The sequence below is a fragment of the Lepisosteus oculatus genome, chromosome 4 (genome assembly GCF_040954835.1).
Source record: "Lepisosteus oculatus isolate fLepOcu1 chromosome 4, fLepOcu1.hap2, whole genome shotgun sequence".
Classification (NCBI taxonomy): domain Eukaryota; kingdom Metazoa; phylum Chordata; class Actinopteri; order Semionotiformes; family Lepisosteidae; genus Lepisosteus; species Lepisosteus oculatus.
The window spans coordinates 64,678,778-64,696,750 of record NC_090699.1 but is presented as its reverse complement, the minus strand read 5'-3'; the positions used below and the strand labels follow the sequence as shown (position 1 = coordinate 64,696,750).

The 17,973-nt window shown below is 48.4% G+C and overlaps 1 protein-coding gene across 1 annotated transcript; it reads right to left on the bottom strand.

Moving 5' to 3' along the window:
• Positions 1 to 234: 234 nt before the first annotated feature.
• LOC102696507 (aminoacylase-1) lies at positions 235 to 17,650 on the bottom strand. Its single transcript, XM_069189529.1, has 15 exons — positions 17,275 to 17,650; positions 15,957 to 16,103; positions 13,643 to 13,707; positions 13,059 to 13,163; positions 12,525 to 12,619; positions 11,142 to 11,218; positions 10,071 to 10,160; positions 9,578 to 9,634; positions 8,747 to 8,820; positions 7,932 to 7,981; positions 6,368 to 6,512; positions 4,706 to 4,774; positions 4,024 to 4,103; positions 2,714 to 2,774; positions 235 to 1,655 (listed from the first exon to the last, which is right to left on the bottom strand). Exons 2-15 carry the CDS (start codon positions 16,096 to 16,098, stop codon positions 1,491 to 1,493), a joined length of 1,275 nt encoding a protein of 424 aa, XP_069045630.1. The 5' UTR covers positions 16,099 to 16,103; positions 17,275 to 17,650; the 3' UTR covers positions 235 to 1,490.
• Between the last annotated feature and the right edge of the window lie 323 nt (positions 17,651 to 17,973).

The following is a 17,973-nucleotide window of genomic DNA, read 5'->3' as shown; positions in this document are numbered from 1 at the left end:
CAGCAGTTTAACGCTCTAGGATTGATTTCTCTGACCTGAAGAATAACAGAACAGACAAGTAACTGAGAATCACCCGTCTCCGTCAGTGCGAGAAAAAGCAGTTGAAAGAGCACAGAGATAATCAGAAATATCACTCGGAGACACAGGCACCATCACATCCCCAGTAATGCCACTGCTCTGGTTTGAGCCTGACAGTCTGCACTCTTAAAGGAAATGCACCTTCATTTGGTCCAATACTGAGAGATTTTTTTTTATTGTTAAGTTTGGTATACAAGGCGATAATTAAAAGAGCAATTTATTTATGTACAATTGCAATTGCAATGCAATTTGAAAAAGAATCTACAGAATACATTTTTTAGCAAATTCAGAGTTAAATATTTATTGGGAGTAAGCTATTTGGATTTCCGTGCAGCAGTCAACCTACAGCTACAGGTGGAGATGAAAAACAAACTATAATACAGAGATTAATTACATATGATCGCATTGTGGCTCCCTGAAGTTAGAAAGGGGGAGCTATTTGGTGTGAGTTGCTTATTGTACCATTTTTATGGCGCTGCCAGACTCTTACAGTAACTGTCCTTTCCCTGCCTTGACTGGCTGATCACACTCTGCAGCACAGCCACTCTAGGCAGTGGCAAAATGCAAGCGATGGTGTCCTTTCCCTGACGTTATTGCTGCTTGGGAAGACTCAATAAGCTGGGCCCTGTAATTTTCCACCTGGGTGAGCTCTGCTGCGAGTATGCCATTGTGCGGCAGAGGAACAGATGACCAGTGAGGGCACCTGTGTATGTGGGGGTGTGTGTGTGTGGTTTTGTTGCAAGTATGCGTGAGAGAGTGCAGAATCGATCTGAGATATATTTGTAGTTTATGTGTAGTGTGTGAGGTGTGTGTGTAGTGTGTGAGGTGTGTGTGAATTATGTGTTTTGTGTAGTGTCTTTAGTGTGTTTAGTGTGCAGTGTGTGGTGTGTTTGTAGGGTGTGTGTAGTGTGAGTGGTGTGTTATTGGTGTGTAATGTGTTTAGTGTGCAGTGTGTGGTGTGTTTGTAGGGTGTGTGTAGTGTGAGTGGTGTGTTATTGGTGTGTAATGTGTTTAGTGTGCAGTGTGTGGTGTGTTTGTAGGGTGTGAGTGGTGTGTTATTGGTGTGTAATGTGTTTAGTGTGCAGTGTGTGGTGTATTTCTAGGGTGTGTGTGTGTGTAGGAGAAACGGGGAGAGCCGGACAGCTGCAGTGTTGAAGCAGTGAAGGCAGGACTGGAGAGCAGCTCGGCGGGTTCGAGCCCAGGCCAGACACCTCCTCCCGGGGCCCGCTGGGAGACGCGCCGGTCGGCACAGGCAGCAGAGTGGTGGGGGTGGGGGGGAGGAGGAGGGCCCAGCGATCCCGAAGCGGGCAGGAGACGAGCGCGCCGATCGAGAAGCGGGGAGCAGGGCAGGGCAGGGACGTGGGGGTGAGGTCCTTGGGTCCGGGGAGCTGCAGAGGGGGGGGGGGGCACGCCTAGGCTTCGCCGGGCAGGGGCGGCACGCCAGCCAGGGCGGGCAGCAGGCCGTGGTAGATGTCGATGCCCCGCAGGAAGACCTGCTCGTTCAGGAACTCGTTGTGGTCGTGCAGCAGGATCGGGGTGCGGTTCATCGGGGAGAAGCCGATGGCCGGTATGCCCATCTGGGGAGAGGAGAAAAGAGGGGGCGGGGTGGGGGTCACACTGAGGGGGCCCCCCCCCCCCCGGGGTCTGGGCTGATCAGCTCCCCCCCGGCCTGAGACACGAGTTCTTGCTTCTCACCGGGCGGCGCAGAACAAACCCAGTGAAGGTTCAATCGGCTTGTGAGCCTGACTCGGTCAAGGAGGAAGCACGCAACTCCCCGGCAGGTGATAATAATAATAATAATTGCTTACACTTATATAGCGCTTTTCTGGACACTCCACTCAAAGCGCTTTACAGGTAATGGGGATCCCCTCCACCACCACCAATGTGCAGCATCCACCTGGATGATGCGACGGCAGCCATAGTGCGCCAGAACGCTCCCCACACATCAGCTCTCAGTGGGGAGGAGAGCAGAGTAATGTAGCCAATTCATAGAGGGGGAGTATTAGGAGGCCATGATTGGTTAGGGCCAATGGGAAATTTGGCCAGGATGTGGGGGTTACACCCCTACTCTTTTCGAGAAGCGCCCTGGGATTTGTAATGACCACAGAGAGTCAGGACCTCGGTTTTACGTCTCATCCGAAGGACGGCGCCTGTTCACAGTATAGTGTCCCCGTCACTATACTGGGGCATTAGGACCCACATGGACCGCAGGGTGAGCGCCCCCTGCTGGCCCCACTGACACCTCTTCCAGCAGCAACCTTAGTTTTTCCCAGGAGGTCTCCCATCCAGGTACTGACCAGGCTCACACCTGCTGAGCGTCAGTGGGCTGCCAGCTGGGAGTTGCAGGGTGATATGGCTGCTGGTGATGGTGTCCTTCCTCTTGATCAGACAGGGATTCGAACCCCCGACCCTGATGATCTCACCTGCACAACCCGCCCCTCAGGCTGCAGCACAGGTGAGTTCTGGCTGCTATCGCTGCACCACAGCGCCCCCTGCTGGTCAGTCAGCCAGCGGCGATGAGCTCAGGATGGGCACGGCCCGAGCAGACTTCACCGACAGGGCCGGCAGAAGGTTCTTGACGGGTAATTCGACCGTCGTTATCTGGGACCGTCGTAAGCTAACGGAGGAAACTTACCGCTCGGATGAAGCGGCTATCGGTAGCGGCTGGAAAGATTTCCGTTTTTAAAGTCATGTTCCTGAGAAAACAAAAGAGGGAAATGATTTATTTTTTCCCTAGAGAAAGAAATGTTAACAGGCACACCTGATAAAGTACGGATGTCTTATCTATTTTTAAAATAACCCGTGAGTGTTGCAGAAGAACAAAATTTTCTGCTTCTGTTCTTTTGTACATTTAGTTTTGTGTGTCCCAAGCAGATGACACAAGTGCTGGGTCTTCACATCTCCAATCGAAAGTGTCTGCCTGGGCTATAGGATTTCCTGGCAGCAGTGGTTTTGTGCACATCACATGCACGCTCGGGCCACACACTGTATCTGAAGTGCCTGCTTAAGAGAAAGTGATTTACGGTTGACAAAAACATATAAACACAATGCAGAGGCGTATCCGCCAGTTAGAAACCTATCCGGCCCGTAATGGAAACCCGCGGCCGAGGAATGTGCCTGAGTATTCCCATTTATGAAGTAAGTGCGGAGCAATCACAGAACCAATCACATCAAGAGTCCCGTCTCAGACAGATGTACAATTCTGCAACCTTTATCCTCCTGCAAATCACCGGGATCCTGGCTGAATGAGTCATTTATTCCAAACACAATTACCCAGTGCTTGCATCTCCCCATTTCCGTGACTCCCAGTGACACAGCGTCTCCGGGCCCCTCTTCATTGACAACACAGATTAAATAGCCTGAGAGCCACGGGCGCTTTTGTGATTGATCATCACCGGTTTTCACCTGCCTTCCAGTGTACAGCGATCTGCATAATCATCTGGTGCTCTTAACTGTGAAGAGTGGGATGGGGGGGAGCACACCACTCATTTTTCAGCAGTAAATAAATGCCACACACTTGGGACGGAGGTTGCTCTCACTGAGCCGTAAATACGAAAAAGAATTCCCTAGACTCCAGGTCACACAAGGACCTTGGAAAAGCTCAAGGCCGGTTTTTAGCGCTGTAATCAACAAGTCTGTCCTCTTACAGGAAAAGATGATCCCTGTAACCATAACACTTTTTTTTTATAAGTTGCTCTATAGGTGTTGCTAAAAAAACGATTCGATTTTTTTTTCATGCTCTGCATTGCAGTCATTTCCGTATTTGTAAATAAGGTCCTGCCTGCAAACACCGTGCTGGATTTAACTGCATTCAATTGCTCTTTTTCGTTTATTATCAGGGTCTGGCCTCTGCCGAGCCACGTCCGTGAGATCCACCAGCCCAGGGCTGCGTGGGAGAGCTCTGTCCGACAGCCCCGCCACGGGCTTTCAGAAGACCACACTCACATGGCGCCGCAGGCCGCAGTGAAGGCTTTCCACCAGGGGTCGCTCTCTGCCGTCGATGTCACGTCCTGCTGCATGTGTTTCTGATCGGGGAGAAAGCAGGGTAAGAACCAGGAAAGGGGGCTCTCTGATTGGGGCCAGTCCCCAACAGAGGTGTGTGATCCTGGGCAGAGCTGAGAGACTTTGTATCTGTAGGCTCTCTCGGTCTCTCTGAAGCACTCGCACATGAAGAGCTGGAGGAGAGCTGTTACACTGCTCCATGTCATCAATACCGATCCGATTCAGAGTTAAACAGCAGCCCTCCAGGACATGACTTTCACTATTAAGACTATTACAAAAGAGCAACATGCCTCAAAAGTATAAATACACAGCCGGTTTAGACCCAAGATTATCCGTATGGCCTCTGGCCTTCCAATCTCTCAAGAACTTATGTTGTCCTTTTTTCATAATGCTTCCGGTGAGTGTTTATTACAGACCAGGTGTAATAAACCTCAGCCAGGTGAGCTGTTCTCACAGACTACAGATAACTCCTGTGAAGTCTAAGCCAACACAAGCAGAGAGCACGTGTGAGTTAAAATAATAGGGTATTTTAGCAGGTGAACCCATCTCCTGCCTCTAGTCCCGTCCCTGCGAGTCTAGCAGGAGCTCAGGTCGGTAAGGGCCACGCAGGTGACCTCGGCCTTACCTGGGCAAACTGGTACGTGATGCCATCTCCCGCCACCCGGCACCACTCCTTGATCTGCTCCTCAAATTCCTGCCAGGCAGAGAAGGGGGGAGGGCCGCTGAATATGTGTCCCTCACTCAATGGCTTCGCTTGGCTGCGAAGTATCGTGGTGATTCGTGCCGGAGTGCGAACAACACAATACTGGCACAGCCGCAGTCTTCTGGCACGCCTTACCCTAGTTATACACCGACACCCATTTCTAAATGACGCACCGAGGAAGATCGTGTCCAGAAGGATGAAACCCGAGATCAATTTGCACACACCGTTTTGAATCTTGCTTGAAACTCTAAAGGCTGTTTTGTGGAATAAGGTCCCTGCTTGGCTCAGGGGAAGTTCGACCATCATTTCATTCATGTAATTCCTTCCTTCCTCAGAAAGGAGTTCATGTAACTGGGGTCTGAGGCTCCTTGCCTCATGTCTATTCCCTTATGCTCTTTGTTCTAGTTTTGCCATCTCGTATTTTTCTTCCTTTTTTTATCCATGTTTTTTACTTGCCCTGTAAAAATGCTTTTGCAACATACTTTTGAAGACGCTATATAATAAATAAAGTAGTAGTAGTAATAAAAATATTAACTAAATCTCGGTCTTGCATTTTTCGTCTTTTCTTTTTAAGCAGGGGGGGCTCCCAGTTTCTTTACAGTGTCTGTGGTTTCCCAGTGAATCACACAGGACTCTGCTGGCTGCTGCTCATTTCACTGTGCCTGAGCTACAAGCACGGCGCCGAGAGACATGCCGATTTCTCAGTCCCGAAGCTGCCCTGCGGCACCCTGCTTCAGCCTACAGTGCCTTTTCCACATTGGAGTACTTTTATCTGCGCAGGGAAGCGAGAGATGTCTTGACAGGCCTGTCTTATAGGGACATGAGCTGTGCACTAATCACGCGGACAGCAATCTGTAGGGTACAAATCCCTCAAGTAAACCTTAATATTTAATTAGTAACTTCCCCTCTAGGAGGATACAGATTAATACCTGAAAGCACCAGTACTTAAGTACCAGTTTCATTTAATTACATGCATAGAATTTGTCACAGATGCATGTGAAACTACTTCCACACTTGTAGCTCACAGTAAACCAGTGAGCCCTTCATTAAAGCTAATGTTTTAAACTGAGAATATTTAATTCCTTGGTAAAACCCTCCATAAATCCCCAGTAATCACAACAAGTACATTTTGCACCATACAACAGAGCCTGTTTTACATTTTCTTGTACTAAAATTAAAAATGATTTGTACGTGGTAAAATTTAGTTGCAGGATGCAAAGGGGATTCAATTGCTTCAACAGCAGACCACCACTCTGATCAGTCTCATGTGAAGTTTCTTCCTCTGTCCACTAGATGGCAGCAGAACTGCATGTCTTAGTCACGTACACGTGTGGAGCGGATTCTGCTCTCCAGACGGATCGCACAACAGAACTTGTGCTGCCCCACTATAACCTGCGCAACTGAAAGAGTGTGGGTGCTGGACTGCCGACTGGTTCAATTGCTCAGTACTCTATGTGCAAAACTGAATAAATGCTGCAGTGCATAAAAAAACTGAGTTTCAGAAGATGCGAGTAAAGGAACGGGATTCAGTCAGTGTGCCCTAGGCCCCATAAATGCATCCCACCTTCTCCCCCTGCTCCGTACCTGGAGGTCGGCCGTGGGTGGGATCCGGATGTCGAAGCTGACGTCCATTTCTGCGGGAATGACGTTGTAGGCCACGCCCCCCTGCAGCTTGGTCATGTTGACGGTGGTGACGTCCCCCAGCGTGAGGCACTCGCTGGTGTTCAGCCTGAAACAGACCGGGTCAGTCTCAGCGCAGAGCGGCAGGCGCACAAACAGGCTTCTGTGAGCAACTCCCGGAACCGCTTCCTTTCTGATTGTGCGTGAACACAGTGCACTTAAGGGAGCAGGAATCTATAGATCCTTGTTTCACCATGAATGAAGAAATCATCGATTTTGTCAAAATTAACACCCTAGACAGGCATTAATGAATACCCTCCAGTCAACGAGATAAGGAAATATATCTAAAAGTGTACATACGTATAAGGATAATTACTGATATGCAAAATGATCCCAAAACGTAAATGGCAGCCATACCTTGAAGAACACAGGAAGAATAAAAGCAGGAAATTCCAGTAAGAATGAAATTAATCAGAAAAAGAATACATCAACATTCTGCAAGAGCTAACAGATTCCTGTTCCCCTTAATTTCCAGGTAACTCTTTTGAACCAAGGAAGGTGACACACTGATCGGACTGCCATACCACAGAGGACAATCCAAGACTCAGAAAACTCCAGAGAAATTGATATTTTTCTGGTGCCTTTAAAAAAAAAACTGGAACAGAAGTGAAAAGGGACAAGGGACATCTCTGTGCAGACGTGCAGGGCACAGCCTGGTCCTGGAGCGCACCAGCTGGGAGGAACGAATGTACTCGACAGGAGACAATAGTGTGTTTGTAACTCCAGTGCTACAAATGGATTGTCAGGGGCTGAGGCGGGTTACAGAGGCAGCAGAGAGAAGGGCTCGTCTGGGAAAGAGTGGCTTCCACTAGCGAGATAACAGGGCAGGGGAAAAAAAACAGCACAGACCCTGGCTCTAGACTCACCAGAGAATCATTCCCGATTGTTGCTTACCTGCCTAGTCGAGTTTTAAGGTCGATTCAATTGATCACCGGTGGCACGGGGCTTAAAATATATGATCGTAGCCCACCTTATCTCACACGCTTTTCTCATTATGTTGTCAGTCACCGTTTTTCAGAAAAAGTGCAAGAGACGACATCCAAAGTGAATGTGATTTATTTGTTTCATTTCAAAGAATCTGAGGTCAGATGTCTGGCTCTTATCTTCACAGCCCTGGAGTTTATTTTAGAAGAGCACAAGCCAGCTGTACAGATGTGTAATGAGATTTTGGGGTGCTAACGGTTTAATTTAGGATGTTTCCAGTACTGTTGAACATGCTGCCATCTTGCACTGGGGTGAGATCATTGTTAAGTCAGGGGTTTGACAGTAATGTTTGATGGGTGTAAATTGATGTGCATTTTGTTGTGCTTCATTGGTTTTATATCTTGAAAGGATCACTCCTCTGGATGTCCCTGAGACTGAAGTTTAAAGTGATGTCACACCTCCTCAGCCCAGTGAAATGACTCGCTTCCTACGAGAGTGAGTGTCTGCAGTGTTGTGCCGCCAGAGAACCGAGTCGGGATCTTACCGATTTTTCTCTCGCTCCCTGAAGTCCAGGAATGAGTTGATGATTTTGCGCTGTGAAGGAAAAAAAAAAAAGATCCTGGTATAAAGTCGGCGGAGAGTTCTGTCAGAGCAATTTGGTGGCAATGAACTTCGGGTTTCAACACTTGTGAAACGGAGTGCATTTAAAACTGCAAAACTGAAAGCAGGAAGCACTTCTCCATACAAAGTATTGTGGGAAACTGGCACACTGGGCTCCAGACAACAAACCTCACTGGGAGGCAGAATAGCAGCAATCCCAAGAGCGGGAGCATTCACCACTAAACCTCTGTCAAATCGATTCATTACCCCCAGAGCAAACCGACAATAAAACAGTCAATAAAAACCAATAAAACGATTAAGCGATCGATGTCGTTATGCATTATCAATACTTCGGCTGTGGAGGCTTCTTTGGGTGCACGCCCGAAGAAGGCTCCCCAGCCGAAACGTTGTTTCCTTTCTTCTCTTCTCAGCAGGGAACGAACCTGTTACTTGTCCCGTTGCAGCCTGCGCCTGCCGACGCAGCTCCCCGCCTGAACTACATGATCAACACTTCCCATCTCTGCTGCTTTTAATGTTTATTATTTGAGAGCTTGAGCTCCTGCGATCAGTTCTGACAAGCCAGTGATGGAGGCGATGGATGGACCAGACATGCTCAGGGCTCAGGTGACTCGTTGATGAGTGGACAAGACACCCTGGGCTGCCCCAGCTAAGGGCTGGGTGGGCTCTGCGAATCAGTGGGCGACAGTCTCTCACTCGTAACGCTTCGTACTTGCTCCCCAGGGTGCCATGTGCCCTTACCAGCTTCTCAGCAGCCGTGTTCTCCACAAATCTGGAGCCGTGTCCTGGGCTCCCCGTGCACTTTATGGTGATCCCTGCAAAATACGCTGAGAGTCGGAATTCCTTTGACGAGCAACAGCTCTTTTTTTTTTTAAAAAAAAAAAGCAAAGCCTTTAGCTCCACCTAATGTGAGGCCGTGAAACACAGAGAAGCATTTTTGATGAGAGGGATGTAGTTTTTACCAACAAGATTACACAGATTTGGAGTAATAAAGATGCCAAGATACATAAATCCCTCCTCCATGAAATAGAAGGTGGATAAGGATCTAATATTCGCATTTGGGGAAAAATTCCTTATATATATTATATATATAATATAAGGATGAACACTGCAGTCTCTGGTGTCTTGGTGGGGGAAGAAGAACACAAAATCTCCCTTTATGCCGATGACGTTCTCTTACTTATAACAAGGCCAGAACGATCCATTCCTGCTGTGTTGCAATGTATTTCACAACGCAGTCATGTTCCTGGTTATAAAACGAACCTATCGAAATCACAGGCATTGCCCAGAGAAGCACCGCGAGCCGAATTCGGATCTGCTGCGGGATCGTGCTTCAGGACGTCATCCATGCCGTCCTGACCCATGGGGGGGCCACCTGAGCTCCCGTCTCTCCCAGCGTCCGCGCACCGAGAGGCCTAAGCCGCCGCGGACTAAGCGCCGCCTCCGTGGGCGCGCTCGACGCGAGCAGCCAAACATTCGGAAAAGCAGGCACTGCTGGTGCATCCAATGTGCAACGGGCTCCTGTTCTAGAGCGGACATACCAGTGAGCGCCATGCAGCAGAAGATACTTACACCACGGGTTTCTCTCACCATAAAACACGGTGAACGTTTCCTCGGGGTTAGCCAGACCTACAGAGAGCCAAAAACTGCATCAGGCTTTTATGGTGTCAGAAGGCACAAGTGGACACTGCATTTAAAACAGAGAACAGGAGGCCTGTGGGAGTGTGGAACGAGCTACTCAGCCATGCCCTCGAAGCCGATACGCCGGTTTCTTTCAAGAAACAGCTGGAAGAGATCCTCAGACCTATTAGCTACTGCCAGATACTGTAGGTATGTGGGCAGAATGGCCTCCTCTTGCCTGTAGCCTTTCTTATGTTTTTGAGTCCTTATTTTATCGTATCAATATCAATACGCAAAATTCCCGCAAAGCAGATGAAGTTCTTTCCATCGTCAGCGTGACTGACGCTAAATCCATTTCCACACGCCGCAGTCAATAGGTCGATTTCTATTGCGCACAGCAGTTTTTTTTTCCCCCGCGCATCACGAAGAGACCGATCTCAGTTACCTTCATCCAGCGCAAAGCCAACGTTCAGAGAACGGAACTCCGGGTGATTCACGAACGCCTCCATTCCCTTGTGCCCCCCGACCTCTTCGTCTAAAAGCACAGATGAGGAGGAATCACACAAACAAAACGTGCTGGACAGAACACCTTCAATACTAGCAACACCAATATTGGTGGTAGTGGTATTAGTAGCAACAGCTAGTGTTATAACAGCCTTAGTAGTATTAGTAGCAGTAATTGTAGCAACTGCACTAGTATTAGTGGTAAAGAAGTACTAGTATCAGTGGAGTAGTTGAAATGGTGGTAGTACCACTCGCATTCTGAGTAGTTTAAAACCCTTTATGGCCTGAATTTTTATTTGTGTAAGGAAGAAACAATATAGGCATGCTTCCTTATAGTTGTACGACTATATTTACAGGCAATGAGAAGTGTCTACAGACGTCCAGATTGGTGTATGCGCACCTACTGTATGCTGAATGAACCCACGTTGAAGATGCTGATGTTATCAGGTTGTCAGATGTTTTTTTAACACAAGGTTTGCAAACAACGTTCTATTAGATTCATAAAGTAAGTAGGACACATTTGTAATACAAAGATTCAGCTGCAAACAAATGGGTCAAGATTTCGATGAGAAAAAAACATTTTATTTATGTTTATTATTTAAACTAATATATTAATTTGTGGAACTCAGGAAAGCAGCTCTTTCAAAGGAGAACATTTTAGAGTGCACACTTTGAATGCGGTCGAGATTCAGTTGTTTTTAAATGGTGCACAGTTGCACAGCTGTCCCTTTAGGAGACTGACTCTGTCCATCTTGACTCTGCAGACTCTTTCTGCAGGTGGGGCTTTCAAGTCCCGACAGGCCATAAAGGGTTTAAAACTCCCATTAAACTCTTATAAGACTAAGACCTTATTTAACAATGAAGCCATCCGCGCCTCCCCTTAATAACAAGTGCTGTGCTAGATTAAAGGGAAGCATCTTACGTTGGTTTTTACTTTAAGACCAACGCCCCTCTGCATAAAGGTCTGGATTGAAAATAAAAAAAAGCTTCAGGACTACTGATCGAGTTTCACCTGGAACAAACATCAAGTGCACAGTGCGAGCAAGTCTCCTCCCTTCCGATTTCAGCCTTCGGATCGCTTCGATGTACCTGGAAAAACCACACACACACACACACTCGTCTGACTCTGGACAGCTTGTTGGGCCCCGATTCACGGCCGATTTAGTAACCGTCAGCCAGTTCTCTTGGTACAGCCTTGGCCACTTCACATCCACAGTTCACATCCGTGAGGGCTGCACTGCGGGTTCTGCAAGAGCTGCTCCAAAGCACCTCCTCTTGAGGGTCGCTTAAAGAGCCTCAGATGCGATTAATTAAAAACCCATCATCTGTGTGTGTTGGGTATGCTGGCATTCTTGCCAAGCTTTTATGTTTAATCTCAAGCACCTAGCCTCAACTTAGCCAGTGGACTTCCTAAAAGGGGAAATGCAGTTCCAACGTCTCAGACCACTTATTACCCCTGATCTGGCGAGAGCTCCCAGGAATTGTGATGTGATGTGGCCCCTCCTGCTCACAAGTCTCCGTAATGTCTAATGCAATGCGATATATCACAGGCGAATAAGTACAGGTTGTGCAGCAGACATTTCACAGCAGAAATGTTCCAACGTGATCTGCAGGCAGAGTTAACAACTAAGCAGTATTTATCAGCAAAATCATCTTGAAGTCGAGAATAACATTTCTATTGGATTAAAAGAGATGTATTCACAAGCCTGCTTGTTTACAGTGTAACAAGGCTGCATCACGTAGCCGAACATTTTGTTGCCTCGTTCTGAATCCCAGAATCCACCACACCTATTTTTTTATGGAAACTGGGGGGTTTACACATGACTGAGTACATTTTACTTTCATTGCGGGTTGAAATCCCGATTCTTTCCAACCCCAAAGCGTAAAAATAGCCTTGCAGTTCCCCCCTTAAGGCAACACAGATAAATCGTAACAATCTAGAAAAGGGAATTGCATTAACATACTGTAACATAAGATCACTAAATTAGCCCTATACAATTTCCTGCATTAAGAATTTGTCTTTTCGCAGACCCCAGCTTGCTCTCCATGAGACACACAGACAGGGAGAGAAGCTGGGGGTCAGAGCACAGGGTCAGCCATTTATACAGCACCCCTGGAGCAGTTGGGGTTAAGGGCCTTGCTCAGGGGCCCAACAGAGTAGGATTCCTCTGCCGGCCGCGGGATTTGAACCGGCAACCTTCCAGCCACAGGCGCAGATCCTGAGCCACAGAGCCGCCGCTTCGCCCCAAGTGTCGGTAAGTGTTGAAATGTGAAGACGTTTTCTGTGTTCTAGATTTCAGCTAACGTGACTACGTTACAACTGCAGAAAACCGTAAGGGAGCTCCGCAGCTCTCTGGCCGACCCGACAGAACCCCCGAGCGGGCCTGGCACTCACTGGATGGTGACGCACTTCATGTCCTGAGCCCCCCTGGCAAAGATGTTCCCTTCCTTGTCCTTGACGGCGGCGAATGCGTCGTATTTCCACTGCTCCTGCAGGGCACCAGAGGGGAGAAAGAGCGTCTGAGTCTGAGGCTGAGCCAGGCCACATCTCCTTCTCACCCAGCTGTCCCCTCCCCTCCAGACTGGGAGGCTTAAACAAGAAGAAAGTCAGATTTCCTGCTCTGTTTCTTCTGCCAGTGTGCTTGATTTATCAAACCTAACGACCAAAACTGCACTTTATCTCCCTACACCAAGCAGAGCTCAGCTCGGATTCCTCCATAACTCGGAGCGCCCTTCGATTTTATTCCAAGCTGGAAAAAAAGAAGCCTAAACTCTCTTTGCCCCGTCCGACAAGGCTGTGAGTTTCAAAGCTGCGTCTGACTGCCTGTGTTCATTTCGGAAAACGAGAAAGAGGCTTTCCACGGGAACTCCAAAAAAGAGCTTGGAGCTCTTCCCGCGAGTGTGCCGGGCTCGGAGGGCCCCCCCTGACCTGGAAGACGGGCACCACGTCCGTGTGGGAGTTCAGCAGCACGGATCTGAGCCTGGGGTCGGTGCCCTCCCACGTGACGATGGCCACAATCCGGTTAGGACACACCTGAGGAACAACACGGACGATGGCGCTTGAGAAACACAATCAGATGTGCGAGGGAGGATCTCCCCAATTCCTAAGATAAGGAAAATATTAACACAAGAATCACTCATTCCGATTGTTGTTTTTTTTCCCCACATGGCAGTGATGAGAAAACTACAGACTGAGAGGAACACCCACAGAGGGGTTTGTGTTCACTGATTCAGCCTGGAGGGTTCATGGCACAAAACCGTCTCGCAGAAAATGTGTGTCCTGCAGTCACCAGACACGGTAGAAGGGACTGTACGAAGGCAGGTGCACACTGGGAAATTCTCCAGTTCTGCTTCCTAGGAATCTGTGTCAATATCGTCCCTGAGGACTTCCTGTAGACCAGTTTCTAAAGAGAGGAGGAGTTCTTGTAGGTGTGCGACGGAATCTAACAGCAGTGTGGAACTGGCTGTGCTGCACCTCATGACAGGACACAGCAGCGAGGAACAGCCCCCTACCTCCACTGTCCTCATTGGCAGCTCCAGCTCCCCAGCAACCCGATCTAGGAACTTCAGAGCCGCGTCTGGAAACAAACAAGCAGAGGAACACGGGACACGCAGACGTCCCAAAATACATCAGGAGCTCAGCCACTGAAGGAACACCAGCCCTTTCCTAGTATTGCTCCGCTCTGCGCCTGTGGCTGGGAGGTTGCCGGCTCGTAATCCGCGACCGGCAGAGGAATCCTACTCTGCTGGGCCCCTGAGCGAGGCCCTTCACCCCAGCTGCTCCGGGGGCGCCGTATAAATGGCCGACCCTGCGCTCTGACCCCCAGCTTCTCTCTCCCTGTCTGTGTGTCTCATGGAGAGCAAGTTGGGGTCTGCGAAAAGACAAATTCCTCAAGCAAGAAATTGTATATGGCCAATATAGTGATCTGATCTTATAAGCAACTGTCTCCTTGAAAGGGGCTCCAGACTGCATGTAGAGTAGAGGAGTTTATTCCCATATGTACATGTACATTGGAATTCATATTAATGCTTACTCTGATTTATATCTTATTTATTGATGCTCCTGTTCTTATGTGCAAAGCCTATGTCATGTGCAGGAGCTACTTTGTATTTTACAGGCACAAGGACAGGATCTGAACGCATATTTCTGTGGTGGTGGTGGTTGCCTGGCTTTAAAACGATTTATGCAACTAAACAAATATTTGAAATAACCCATGCGATCCCGCCCAGCTCTGCAACATTTTCAAGCCACCTGCTGAGACACGCCACTACATTCTGAAACACCATCCATGCTCACTTAAATGGGGTGTTCCTTCAAAACAAATGCATCCGATGCAGCAGAATATCTGCAAGACAGCAGGATAGAGCTGTGATTTAGCACCCTGATACTCCCGTCTCCATGTAGACTGAAGGCACAGCATGGACATATTGCAATATTGTAAGCAACAAGAGGGAATAAACACTATTGATCAGTAATGCAAACAGTGTTTTGAACTTGTAACTTTTCCTGCCAACATCTTTCAAATCTCTACTGCTCTTTAGACATTCAGAAAATCAATTCTGGATACACAAGGTTAGACATCCTTTATTTAAAAAAATATTTTAATCTTACTGATCACATACACTGTATATCTAAAATTTCTATTTTTTCTCCTCCCATGATAGGACTGTTAATCCTTTCTCCCGTAGGTTTAATGATCAGGCTTGTTTAACACAAGCTGTGTTACCTTTCTCCCTAATCATTGACCATCTTTTCCACTGTAAACTGTAAGCACATTACACTAGTTTCAGAGCAAAGCTCAGGGACTCTGAACTCATACAGACAGACTCGGTTATGAGTTAAATCTTCTCCCAACACATGGGTCAAAGCTCAACCACATGTCTGAATAAACGAGGAACAAATTGTGAACTAAATTTAACTCTCTCTAGGCTGAACCAGATATATATAAAAAAACAGAAACCTAGATCAAAACTTCTTATTCTTTTACTACTTAATTTATTTATTTTTTCAGGAAAACCACAATATTCACTGGTGTCTTTGTTCTAGCTGAGCTCTAACTGAATCCACAAACAGGCTAATTTGTTGACTGTAGCCTTTGCACCTTAAGGTGCAGAAATCTTAAGGTACTGTACATATAAAACACAAAAGTTAAATCAAAGAGCTCGAGTTCCTGAATTACATCAATTCGTTCGCCGACGGTGACCATGAGCTCAGCTGAAATGATGACTGGCAGGAGCCGGGGACGAGAAACCCCAAGTTTGGAATACAGGTGCACAAATCCGGTCCACTGGAGTCAGGACCCAGGTTTTCCAGGTCTCTTGAAATCGTCAACAGGTGTGAAGACTTCTGTCCCACATAGGCAAATCATTAGCTTTTTTTCCCCATTAAGGTGAATGAAAACCCCACATGCACTCCTGAACAATGTTTTTCATGGGTGATTGGAAATGTAAATCTACAACCAGCCAGCCCTGCAACTACGCTGTTCTCTTTCACTAGAAGGCTGGTATTCTAGTTGGTCTGCCCAGTGGTGATGACGTGCCTTTCACTCAGCATCGGCGCGGATGATGAGAGGGAGCTCCCCTGTCCTTAAAAACCCAGTTTGACATCACCCTGGAACTAAACCCTCAGAGCAGATGCCAAAGACACATTTTGTCTGTTTCCTCGCTTTTCGGGGGCAGTGATATGAAATCTATTCAATCTTCCGTCTCCCAAAACACCCCCAGATGAAGAGGGCGCCCCCCTATATTTTTCCGGCAGTTGCCCACGGACGCAGGGCTCGTCCCACGCAGGGGGGGAGATGAGATGGGTGAGGTGCCCCAGACTCACCGTAATCCGGCTCCGGGTGGACGGTCCTGATGCGCAGGTACTCCCGGAAGAGAGAGACAGCGGTGTCCTCGGAGTGGCCCCGGCAGGTCGCCCCACTCCCGCACCCCAGCTCCCCGCGGGTCCCGTCCTTATCCGGCAGCATGGCGGCTGTGGGGGCGACCCCGAGCAGTCAGTCCCTTATTCGCTGTCACCCCACCCCGGCCAGCTCTGCCCACGCCCGGTTTACGCTGCGCTCGGCGAGACGGTGCCGCAGGGACAGGTCAAGTGGGGTCACGGAGGAGAGTCCCGTTAAAAACGCCCGGTGGGAGTTTGGAGATCCTCCCTCATCAGCTGACCACCGATCGAGAGCTGCCCAGTCAGGGGTAAGAGGGCAAATTCTAAGCCTCTTCAAGCCCGAGGAGAGGTGGTTGAGTGTGCTGGAGCCGTTTGAAATCACGGACTTCAGCTAATTATAAACCTGTCGGGGTACTTTGGGACCCAAGGAGAAAACCGAGCAGAAAGCAAAAGGTGACACCCAGCTAGCAGATCAGTGACAGACACCAATTTACCGAAACAAAGCGCTCGGACACACACACACACACACAGACGCAGAGAGAGAGACGCGGGTATTCCGAAAAAAGATGATATTACCAAGAAACTGTAAGGCAAGAGAAGAAAGTAGGGGCAAACACGCGTGATGGGTCGGCCTCTGGAAAGCTCCGCGACAGCTGCAGGGGGACGCGATGTGTCCCCAGCAAAGCACATAACAGAAAGTGTCCAGGTCCATATTTAACGACGTTAAATACACCGCATCTATTTCTCGATTTCCGCACACAGCGCAGGGACAACCTGGCCGGCGAAGACGCGGGGCCACTTTAATGCGTGTTGACAAACACATCTGGCAACCGGGAAGCCCTGAAGCCAAAAAACCGGTCGGGACAAAAGATTAGCATCTCTAGCTAAGGCTTTTTTTTTTTTTTTTTGCTTTTTCAGGAAGCAGAAAAACGACGGCGCAAGCAAACAAATCTCTACTTTTATGCAAACTAGCGGTTCTTTTAAATAAGGTGCCATAAATAAAATAAAACAGCACAAGCACGTCAGCGAAAGGGTCTTTAAAGAGGCTCATTCAAGGTGGCGTTAATCCGTTCATCCGCCAGGAGTGTGCATTTTCAAAGAACCAGACGAAGAAAGTATTGACCTGTCACTCCATGTTTTTTCCTTCTATTTGAAAGGGTCTAAAGAAGCACTTGCAGTCGCTTAGCAATACGTGAAACTACAGCCAATGAAAGTTGCAGCGTAGTTTACCGGCACCGCAAATATAGAAACGGGGGGGCTTTACCTTGCTTTTCGGGCTTTTCCAATACCAAAAGTTCGGACGGATTTACTTATCCGGGCTGGTAACAACACTGTCACAGTCCGAGCGCTGCAGGCACTACACAGCCAGGGCAGCCGGCCGAGCGCGGAGTTACGGATCGGATCGACTGCTCTTCAATCCCGATTTGCTGTCCAGCCTCTTAGGAAGGGAACTTGCTAGACCGCCTGTTTTCTCCGACCGCTTTGTGCTCGGAGAAACGCGGTGAGCCCAAGTTTAGCCCGGCAAGGAAGGGGGGGGGAGGAAAAGGCAAAGTACACGCTGGGCGGGACACCAGCCCATCGCAGCACAGGCGAGGTGCCGATTTAACTGAACTGTAACTGAACCCTACGAACTCCCCATTGACAGAGATGGATTCAAAACACACTGCAGATCTACACATCTGCGCAGTGCTACTCATCCGGTTGCTGGTTCGGGCTTCTGTTTCGCTTGTTTTCTTTGATCGGTCCTGCGTATCATAAACACCCGACTTGGACCCCCCAGCTGACTGGGCGTCAGCTGATCAACTGATGGCGAACGAACAGGTCATCGTGAAAGAGGATCTGCTTTGGACTGAGTTGTCTGGTTAGATAAAGGATTCATATGAGTGGTAAAAATGATTATTCAGAAGCCTGGCTTGCCACAGCCTGCACAGAAGAACTGACCAAAGTACATAAAATACAAATC

Coding starts and splice junctions, on each gene's coding strand:
- LOC102696507 (XM_069189529.1), bottom strand. CDS start 16,098: ATGCTGCCGGATAAGGACGGGACCCGCGGGGAGCTGGGGTGCGGGAGT. Junction 6,513..7,931: donor AGGGAGCGAGAGAAAAATCG/GTAAGATCCCGA, acceptor GGTCTGTTTCAG/GCTGAACACCAGCGAGTGCC. Junction 2,775..4,023: donor ACTGCGGCCTGCGGCGCCAT/GTGAGTGTGGTC, acceptor TTGTTTTCTCAG/GAACATGACTTTAAAAACGG.